At 38.3% G+C, this 11,284-nt stretch overlaps 1 protein-coding gene across 1 annotated transcript; it reads left to right on the top strand.

The window, feature by feature from the left end:
- Window positions 1-898: 898 nt before the first annotated feature.
- Window positions 899-10,116, top strand: LOC125481525 (E3 ubiquitin-protein ligase UHRF2-like; the record flags this gene model as incomplete). The annotated part of the gene is made up of 2 exons (XM_048593206.1): window positions 899-1,185; window positions 9,898-10,116. Coding segments are annotated over 2 exons (506 nt in total), but the record flags the coding sequence as incomplete, so codon positions are not given.
- Window positions 10,117-11,284: the final 1,168 nt, after the last annotated feature.

Here is an 11,284-nt window from a genome sequence, read left to right as displayed (position 1 = left end):
TTTTTCCTTTAATTTGATATTACCCTTAACTTCTTCAGTTATTAGGACACTGATCATGGAGTTGTTTTTACCAAATGGAATATATCTTTGTTGAGTTTTAAAATATAACTTCAAAATGTTTGTCACTGCTTCTCTATGGTCCTAAATTTTAACCTATGTTCCCAGTTCACTTTAGCCAACCCTAACTTTATAATCTTATAATTACTGTACCTTTACCTAAGTTTAATACTTTAGTCTTAGACCCACATTTCACTTCTTCAATTGAATTTCATATTTGATCATGGTATGATTACTACTGCGTAGAATTTCCTTTGCTTGAAGCCCTGAATTAATTCTGTCTCATTGTTTGCTTCCTGGTTGACATTGGTGCCCAAGCATGAGGAAAAAATAAAATCAGCAAGTTCTGAGAATTGTCAGCAGTTGTGCAAAATCTCCAGAGAGAGAGAAATAACATTAGTGTTTCTGATTGATAAGTGACCTCAACATGAACTCAGTTTTTCACTCCTCAGATGCTGACAGACCTACTGAGCATTTTCAGTATTTTGTTTTTATCTTGAGCTCCAACCTTGACAATGTTCTTCATTTGCGTAATTTTCTTTTTAAATCAAGGTATAAAAACGCAAATTTAAATGGAATCAAAAGTTGAATTACTTTGAACCTCATATTTCAACTTGTTTTCTTCCCATTCTTCATCATTATGAACACTGTGGATGTTCATCTAGTTATCTATGAAATGTTATGCGTACCTAGCATCTTTATTACATGTAGAGGTGTGAGACAATTGAAGTTTTAGTACTACTGTGTAGAAAATTAACTCATTGAGTAGTTGCATATAAGAAGAATGTAATTTCGTCTGAGAAGTTACTGATATTTCCTTTTTTTAAATATTATGTTGCAGATAAATGAGTTGGTGGATGCCCGTGATTTGGTAATCGGAGCCTGGTTTGAAGCTCACATTGTAAATATCACACGAAACACAAAGGGACAGAAAAATAGTGCATCAAAAAATGATGCCAATGGAAATGAAAGGACAAGAGCACATGCTCAAAATGTTAAAGATCTCTCGGACCAAGATCAGTCACAGCACTGTAGTGGGACGACATCAAATAATTTGGACTGTACACCATCTACTTCCAGTGTGGATTCTGCAGATGATGACATTGTGTATCATATCAAGTATGATGAGTAAGTCTAGTTCCCACTGCTCCAAGATACATACAAATTTTTTAGCATAACAAATTGGCTACTTTGTTCAGATACTTATACATGTATGAAAACTTTGAAAAAACTGTACATTAGAATGTCATTGAAGTAAAAGTTTAGCAGTAAATATGATGTCTATAATGCCATTACCTTTTTGTTTTTATTTTTTTACAGTCTACACTACCTCTTATGTAACTGTCTATTTTCTGTTTTGCACAAGAAGAGGTATTAAAGGTTGTGAATTGGAACACAAAGGAAGATGCTGGGCAAGTTATCAGTCGAAGGCGACTTTTTTCATATCTAAAACAAGCTCAGGCTTGTCTCTAACTGGAGTATTGTGGCCAACTCTGGACACCGCTTTAATGCAGAAAGCGATGGCATTAGAAAGGGTGCAAAAATGGATTGAGTGTGGTTCTAGGGATGACGAACTTCAATTTATGGATAAGTTGAGAAGCATGGGTTGTTTTTCTTGGAGAAGAAAAGATTGAGAGGATGTTTGATAGGTAGTTCAAAATCTTGAAATGTGTAGGTAGAGTATGTAGAGAAACTGGGCGACAGGTTCAAGAGCGAGAAGAGGCCTGGTTAAAGTAATAGACAAAAGGACCAATGGTTAGGATTTGGAATGCCCTCCCTGAGAGTGTGATGGACACAGATGAGGGGAATTTCCATATAGAAACACACCTTTAAGTTAGATAGAAATGATAATTATCGTGCAAAATGATAAAGGGGACGAAGGAAAACTTGGAACATAACTTTTCTTAAAAAACTGAAAAGATCTTGGCAAGAAATTCAAGTTGATCAGTGGAGCAAACTGGGCACTGTTGGCTTGGCTGCCCTTTATGTGTAGTATGTAAGTTCCATTGCAGTCATGGCATTTAAATGTCAGGCGCTGTGCAGAGTGGAATGGCCAGTCCAACGTTGTCCTTTTGTGCCACTGACCTAAGTGTATTTCCCAACATAATGAAAACAAAGAAAATACAACAACAAAAACAGAAGTTTCTGGAAAAGTTCAGCAGGTCCAGCAGCATCTGTGAAGAAAAAATCAGAGTTAACGTTTCGGGTCCGGTGATCTGAGTTCTCAGGACGGGTCACCGGACCCAAAATGTTAACTCTGATTTTTTTCTTCACAGATGCTGCCAGACCTGCTGAGCTTTTCCACCAACTTCTGTTTTTGTTCCTGATTTACAGCATCTGCAGTTCTTTCGGTTTTTAATTAAAACAGAGAAAATGCTGGAGAAACTCTGGTCAGATCTGGCAGTACCTGTGGAGAAAGAGACTGTGATTATGTCTCAAGTCCAATACAGCCCTTTCCCAGAACTATGAAGAAGAAAAGTCAGTTGGATTCAAAATTTTAACTCTGTTTCTGTCTGTACAGAGAATTTCTCCAACACTTTCTGCCTTTTATTTCAGATATTCAGCATCTCCAGTATTTCATTTGAATTTCTAGCCATGTGTATATGGAGCATCTTTGTTCTGTTGATTTCATATGTTTTTGTTTTCTCCCTACTATCTTGTGGAGCAAGATGAAAACCCCTTAAGAAATGAAAGTCCTACTACCAAAATCAGCTGTTAATTTTCCCCAGGTGTTATTTGATTTATAGATTTCCAGGCTTTTGTTTTGTCTTAGCTGAGTGCTGTCTTAGCTGAACAGCATGCAGGAGCTGAATTTTACCGAGATTGAAGTGAGGGTATGGCAAATAACACACAGAATTTTGAATTATTAACTGAAGTTAATTGGGAAATGATTAGCAATTGAGATGTTGCCTTTTTAATGTGTTGTAATTTCATGTCACAATACCGAAGCTTTTCAAATGATGGGATATAAATTACTCAGAGATAGCAAGAACTGCAAATGGTAGAATCAGAGACAACACATCGTGGAGCTGGAGGAACACAGCAGGCCAGGCAGCATCAGAGGAGCAGGAAAGTTGACGTTTTGGGTCAGGACCCTTCTTCAGAAATGGGGAGGGGGAAGGGAGCTGCGAAATAAATAGAGAGGAGGGGTGGAGCCGGGGAAGGTAGTGGGATGGTGATAGGTGAGTGCAGGTAGGAAGTGGGGGGGTTTGGTCAGTGGGAGGGGCGGGGTGGGTAGGTGGGAGAGAAGATGGACAGGTTTTCAAATGATGGTACTGTTTGTGAAAGGTGTGAAGGATGAAGTGATTGAGTATTGTGAAATTGATTTGTGTTTTTTGTTTACTATTGCCATTTAGCTGTGGGCATGTTGCAGCTCTGTAGCTGGCAACTACAGAAAATGCATCACCATTCTATTAAGTATTCCTAAATGCCATGCAGACATTTATATCAAGCCAGGACTATACTTGTGCCCTACTTTCTAGTATTGCAGCATTCAGTTTCTTTTATTTGCTCGGAAGCAAGTTGTCATGTTTTGCACCTAAACACAGTTGTTAAAAGTATGAGTGTTTGGTAATAAGTTGACTGTGAATTTAAAATTGATCTTGTGCTTAAAAACAAAACAAGCAGTTGACTGGAATAATTAAAATTTCCTTTGCACTTGTACTTATTTCCATTTTAAAGTAAATATAATCTTTTTCTGAAAGAAATTATCTTTACTCACTTCTTGCCAATCAAGGTGCTCCCTCAGGTTTCTGGATATGAAGGCATTGAGCAACCTTTGCTATCTCTCTCAAATTGTCCCATTTAGTTTTCAGATGTTAGGTGTTCACCTGGTGGAACAATGCGGGAAACTAGTTTACATACGTAATTCGAAGTTTTCACCAAAGTTGGCTGATTTATCAGGAGAACCCCTAAAGAAATTCCTGACAATCATGTCAGCCATCTTATTCAACAACAGTGTGAAATTGTAGCTGAGCCTGGTCCTTGGGCTTAAGCAGCAACTGTACGCATGCGCTTTCAATTATGATTGGAAATATTGGAACATTCTTCTCAGACTGTCCTCAGGGACTTGTGACTAGCTCAACCATTACTGTGGTTGCGATTGTCTAATTCTGCAAATTGAACCTTGAACTAAACTTGCCTGGTTTTTGATGTTTTGTTTTGGTCAGCGCAGAGAAACAAATATGTTTTATTGAGCCAGGTTCAGTCATATGATATTGCATTCCATTCTTGTGAAATAATCTCATCCTGTTTTTTTTAATATTTATTAGTTTAACAATAGTTTTCTCAACTAACTTTGACTCTGGGAACTATAACTGTTCGATCTACCTTTAATATGTCAGTATCAACCTCACTGTATGTTTGGACAAAATAATCTGTTTCTGATTCAAGTTTGGGAGTGTCGAGTAACCTTCCTGAACCAAATTTTAGGTATTCGTTATTGCACATTAGTAACTCTGCTTCAGCTGTATATATCAAATATCTTGAGTGGAAAACCAGTTAAGAACTGTTCGGTTAACCACCTTATGCCTGTGCTTGAATGCACAAGTTTGAGAGATCTATGGTGCATGTTAAGTATTGTACTTCAGGTGCACTAGTACTTTGTACTTCTGATCTGCAAGTCCATTGCTGTGCTCGACTCTTCAAATCAAACTACCAAGAAATTTATTCGGGCAGTTTCTCCCTTGCTTCTATGGAGTGTACACCCAGTGCATCTGTTTATAAGAGTCTAATTTGGTGAACTTCATATGAGTACCTGAATACTGCTGGAGTACAATACTTGTAAGTCATGCAATCCACCACTAACTAGTTACTGCAAGCTTTGCATTGTTTGCATAGCTTTGACCATAACCCACTGGAATTATCTGTTGTTAAAGAAAAAAGAATCCAAGCCCTTGTTGATCCTCTCGCGTCCCATCACCAGTCAGACCTGTAGGTTGGCAACACCGTGGAATATAACAGCTGTCTTGGGTCCAATTCCAATAACTGAATGTTACCATAAAGATATAACAACAGAAAATGCTGGAACAACTCAATAGATGCTGTGGTATTTGTGGAGAGTAAAACAGCTAATATGTCAGGTCTGTAACCTTTCATCATGACTGCCTGTTGAAAGATCACAGATGTGTAACATTGGGCTAGATTTTAAGGAAATCGGGAGACTCCGTGGAAATCAAAAATTGGCAAGTGGGATCCCATTCTGCATCTCCTTCCCACATCTGGCACACCAATGTTCACCAGTGTAGGTTAGAAATGTGGACCATGATCCTGCACCCAGCAGTCCCAACTTGGCTGCTCTACTGTGATGACAGGCATCTCATAGAGCCCTACAGTTTTCATGGAGCCACACCAGCTTTTAAAAGACTCTTGTTTCCCAGCACTTTAGCAGTATTGTGACCATTGATTAGATGAAAGAACCTTAGGAAAGGAAAGGTGCAGAAAGCTATCTACACATTTGGTTTGATGCACATGCGCAAATGGCCATGGGACACCAGTCTTCAGTAATGGCATCTCTGTCATGCCATTATGCTTCTGTGCCTGTGCGGATGATGTCTTGACGTTTAGGTGAGGAGATGATCCATTATCATCCTATCAGGAGGCTGCGCTCCAATCAAGGCCTTTGGAGCTGGAAAATTGTATTCACGTATTTTATGTTTGCTTTCACAAATAACTTCATTTATGACCATGTCTCGACTAATATGGGTATCAATCTCCCAATAAGGTACGGAATGTCTGATTTAAGACTCTCAGCTCGCTGATTTGCATTTGCAATCAAAAATCTAACTGAACAAATATTGATTCTAATTGAAAATCTGAATCTCGCAGACAGAAACACTTACATTGCCATGGAAGTTCCAGATTTTGCTGCCATCTTTATGATGAGCAGTGGCATCACACTGCAACACTCCATTTCTATGCAGGCATGCTCATTGGTGCACCTAACCTGTAAATGCGGCTGCTGAGAAATTATACTTTCGTTTTGAAAACCTGTAGCATCAGTGGAAATTTTGAACAATTGTAGGCCCATGCACATTGACCATAATAGATTGATTTGTGTCACAGTTTTTTCAATTAAATGAAAAACATATTACAATAACTTTGAGATCTCTAGAACTTTGGTTTCTTTTTTACTAAGAGGGTACAGTGTGCATGATCATCAAACTGACATGCACTGCATCCGTCATCTGCAAGTGTTCGCTCTCTTTTTGGAGCTGAGTATTTACAATTTTCTCGATGTCTGTCTCTGAACCAAAATGTTACAGTCTCTAAAATTGGATAAGATGGGGCCTGATGTTCAAAGTCTGCTGCTGGCCTGTTCCATGAAAATGGTGGTTGGAATGCTGCTCCACACGTTTTGCAGCAGTGCGCTCTCCCATGGGCAAGTTGAGGCTTTCTGATGGGACTGATCCCAATGTTGTGAATGGGTAACTTGGGGTGTGTGTACAGAATTGTGTTGTGCTTAATTTTGGACCCCTGTATGAATTAAATTTGGAGATCTGTTCTAAGTGAGTGCATTACATTTTGAAATGCTCAGCAGCCCTGGCAGCATCGGTGGAGAGAGAGACAGACAAGACTTAACATTCCAGGTCTATGACCAGTTCTCACAAAATGTCATTGAACTATGGAATTCACTGTTTTTTCCTCCGCAGCAGCTGCCTGTCCCGCTGAGTATTTCCAGCACCTACTGTTATTTCAGATTTAAACTATCTGCAGCACTTTGCTCGGTTGCTTTGCTTAATTGATAAATGTACAAATTCAGAGAACAAATTGCGCATCAACAGCTTTGGAACTTCTGGAGGCCATTTTCTTTGCCTTGTAGAAGAAAAGCAGTTCAGCATTGAATCAGTCTTTCAGTGCCACTGACCTCATCTGTGTGGAGAAATGAGACAGTTTACTGAAAATTTCTGTACACACCAACATTGCTAATTGACCCAGAGTGGTCTATATCAAAGCTTGAAATGAAGATAGTATTCAAATGTTGCTCCCACTTTAGACACTTTATTAATGAATTTCTTTTCTACTTAAGAACTGTGATAGGATTTGAATTCATTATCAGGATTACTAGCTCCGTACCACACATGGTGATAATGTCACTGGACTTGTAATCCAGAGACCTGGGCTAATGCTCTGAGACACAGGTTCAAATTGCAACACAGCACTGGTAGAATTTCAATTCAGTTAATAAATCTAGGATTAAAATCTAGTTTTAATCAAGGTGACCATGACAATTGTAAAATCCCCAGCTGGTTCACTGATGACCTTTCAGGAAGGATATTTTTACCTGGCCTTGTCTACATGTGACTCCAGACTCTTAGAATGTGGCAGACTCTTAACTGCTTGGTGAAATGGCCGAGCAAGATACTCAGTTCAAGGCCAACCTAGGAACACCAAATCTACATAATTGAGGTATAATTTCCTTCATTTTGAATTCCAGCCCTCTTGAGTTAAAGGTCAGAATTTCATTAGTTTTTTAATTATCTTTTGTCCCAGTTCATGAACTCTTAGTGATTTGTACACAAATCACTTTTAAATCCTCTTGCTCCCCACAGCTCCTATTCTTTGAATTAGAAAATAATGCAGTTTATTGGTTCAGACTCTTTGCCAACTGAAATCCATCTGCTGTAGTTCCACCCACTCACTTCATGCCCTTTTATAATTGCCTGCTGCCATCTTACTGTGACTCCTAAATTAATGACATCTACACTGTGTTGAAGATACAGCTATCTATTTCTTCAAGTAATTTTAACATGTATAGTAAGAAGCAATAGATGTGCCTGGGGAGCACAGGTTGGCATACCCCATTATTTGGAGCAGCATGAACTGACAGCACAAGCTTACTTCCAATTCCATGAACTGTTGGTTTTGCTAACTGTGTGTTGTTAAAATGTTACTGAGTGTGTTCTGGAAATCAGTAGACTCAATTCTGACATGTTAGCCTAAAAGGAAATCAACTAAATTACCCGAGACTCAACTCACGATCCCACCACCTAAATCACACAGCTCTGCTGTGTCTTTGATTAGTCACTCAATCACAGGCAATAGGATCCACTGTCTTTCCCACATCTGACATTGAACTCAAAGACTTGTGGTTTACCAACCCAAATGCACGATTTCTGAATCTTGAGAGTTCAGGAAAATAATGAGGAAAGTGCCTGCAATTTCTTTGTCTGTTTCCTTCAGTACACCCCACTGAAGTCGTGTTTTTGGAAGTTTATCTTTTTATTTAAAACTGCCATTATTTTTTGCATTGCCACTTTTTTTTAAAAATTACTAAATCCACTAAATTTGGATTAAACATACCATGTAGCTAGTTTCTATTGGGCATTGCTATACTTGGCAGTTTGAGAGAAGGGTTTTTTTTTTCCAAACAGTATTTTCAAATTAAGATAAAGGAAAATCTAAAGTCCTGATTTTGTTCATGGTTAGGTACATAGAGGCGGGTGGATTTTTGATCCAGGTCGGGGTGGAAGACTGTATTAAAAATCAGTTGGCAATCCTGGAAAAAGTGAAGAAGCTGCTGGGTGCAGAGTTGGGTTGTGCAGGGCATGTAGCTGTCTATCGAGCAGTGAAATGGTAGCTGTCCGACTATGATCATGGAGGTTGTGAAACCAGTCATACGACATTAATCCAGTAATGGAAGTCCTCAGGTTTATATCAGTAGGCAAAGTGAAATATCAAGCAATTTTTTTTTTTAACACTCCAAACACTTTTTCAGAGATTTAAGGGACAGACGTTTAAATCCGTTTACACCTTGATAGGTCCCTTTGATGGTTACTTTTGACAATTTTGACAGGTCCATTGATAGTTTTAATGAAATTAGCAAGTCTACGTCTGCACACTTCAGGTTTTACACTCAAGGCTGCCAAAATCCCACGTCATTCCCACATGGTCTGCTACCACCACGAACTACATGTTAACAAATCCTGTGCCAATGCCATTTCTGGATTTGCCCACCATTCTTACCAATGACAGAGAGTTTTTCTGCTATGATAAAAATGCAAGCCAAAGTGAACTATAATAAAAATTATGTTTCAGCTTTGCGACCTTTCATCAGTCTAGATGAACTATAGTTGTTCTAGTGTTATTAGAAAGGTCAGTTTATTGCATTGGAGTTTGTCATTAGATGAAGTTTGCACAAGACAGTGCTTTATTTGGTTTGGGGGAAGAAGTTTTATTTTAAAGAAAACGGTTGTGGTATGGTTTGTCGGAAAGTATTGGTATCAATGTGCTAAAAATTCTCCACATGGAACTTTCGTATATCCTTTGAAAATTCTCTTGGACAAATGTGATGTCAGCTAAGTTCCATATTTGTGTGAAGAAGATTAATTAGGACACGATCTGTTAACTCAAGTATATTTGTCTTTTTGACTGTGATTGCCGTGACCATTGTGCACCGTTTCAGAGAGTTTCTTAAGTTGGTCCACGCACTTGCTGCGAATGGCTTGGGAGATTGGTGTGGTTTTACATTCTGTATCGGTAGAGAATCTTCCAGTGATATATGTATCTCTGGGACACTTTGCAAAATAGAATGAATCTATACAGACATTCTGATTAATATTTATTAACAGCATGGCACTAACTCATTGTATGGCATATTCTGTTTTCTGGTTGATTTGCCTGTAACCTGGAGGTGCAATCTTGATCGAATGTTCAGATAAGTTATATTGTCTGATTGGCATGGGTATTCTTGTAAACCGAGCAATTTTAGATGGACCATATGTGTTGATTTTTGACATTTGTGTTCTAAGCAGGAAAGTATCCATTCCGTTTAATTATTTTACTGTTAATCCAAAAATTTAGAATTTTGTATTAACATTTGCTTTTTCCTTTTGTCTCCAGCTATCCAGAGAATGGAATAGTGGGAATGTGTGCAGAAAATGTTCGGCCACGAGCTAGGACAGTTTTGAAATGGGATCAGCTTCGAATAGGACAAGCTGTGATGGTAAATTACAATTTAGAGATACCAGAGGAACGTGGTTTCTGGTTTGATGCAGAAGTTACCGCTCTGAAGGAGACATCAAGGACAAATAAAGAAATCTTTGTTAAAATTCTTTTGGGGTAAGCATTCGTTGGCATGCAGAGCAGAACGTTTACGTTTGATGTGAATATGGATTATAAAACACTGGTGGTTTCATGCAGTCTGCTAAATTGTAATGGAGGATATCGTATCTGTGAGTATGACAAAACTTTTATATCAAAAGAGAGTGAGGCTTCAAGATGACTTCACTGTTTTAATTCTGTGCTGCACAACTGTGAGCATGTATCCGTGTTTAAAAAGATAAATTCTACCTTTTAAGAAAGATAAAATGTTTCACTGAAACGTAACAAGATTCTTTAGGACTGGTAGAAATAATAAAAGGTCAACCAGCCGATGTACAAGTTATTGTCTCATCTTGCAGATAGAATGCTGCAAGACTTGGTGCATCTGATATCAAGATGTGCAGGTGGCTGACTCTTTACTGTAAGATGAATTGTTTGTTTTCAGATCCCAGTATCAGATAAGCAGGACGGGTATGACATAATTTCATCAGAGTTGAATCCTGGGCAGAATGTGCCTGCCGTCATGTAAATGTTTGTTTTTGGCTGTAAATGCAAGGACAAAATTACCGTTTTCAAAAAAGTATACCCAGTTGTATTTCCTGCAATGGAGAAATGTGTTGTCTCAGTTCTAAACATCTGGAGTAGGAAATAACCTGTTATCTTTGCTGCTTGCAAAATATTTACATCTAAATTCATATGTCGAAACATATGCTGTGGTTTTGTCCACAGGCTTCCTATCTGTTACTCTTTTGAACATTGAGAGATATTTTGAGACATAAAATGAGAAGGTGCCCCTAAAACAATTTGGAAAACTTTGTGGCTAAACCTATTCATTTCTATCAAGTGTTTAACTAATTTCAGAGATGTGCGCGTGCCTTGTGATAACAATACAAAACTGCAGCTTCTGGCAGTCTGAAATTTAAACAGAAATTTCCAGAAATACTCAGGTCACATTTGTGGACAGATTCAAAATTAATGTTTCAGGTTGATGGCCTTTTACCAGAACTGTGGATAGGTATAGATACAAAAGGGTTTTGATCAAGTGGTGGGGAAATGCTAAAAGGAACATCTGATGGAGTGACAGTTGAGGGAAATAGAAATGGCAGAAAAGTTTGTATACACGTACAATCATATTCAAGAACAGCTTCTTCCTTACTGTTATCAGACTTTAGAATGGACCTCTTTA

Source organism: Rhincodon typus, unplaced genomic scaffold, assembly GCF_021869965.1.
Source record: "Rhincodon typus isolate 14 unplaced genomic scaffold, sRhiTyp1.1 hic_rhity00002489, whole genome shotgun sequence".
In the NCBI taxonomy this organism is placed as follows: Eukaryota; Metazoa; Chordata; class Chondrichthyes; order Orectolobiformes; family Rhincodontidae; genus Rhincodon; species Rhincodon typus.
This window is presented reverse-complemented; position numbering and strand designations above follow the sequence as displayed.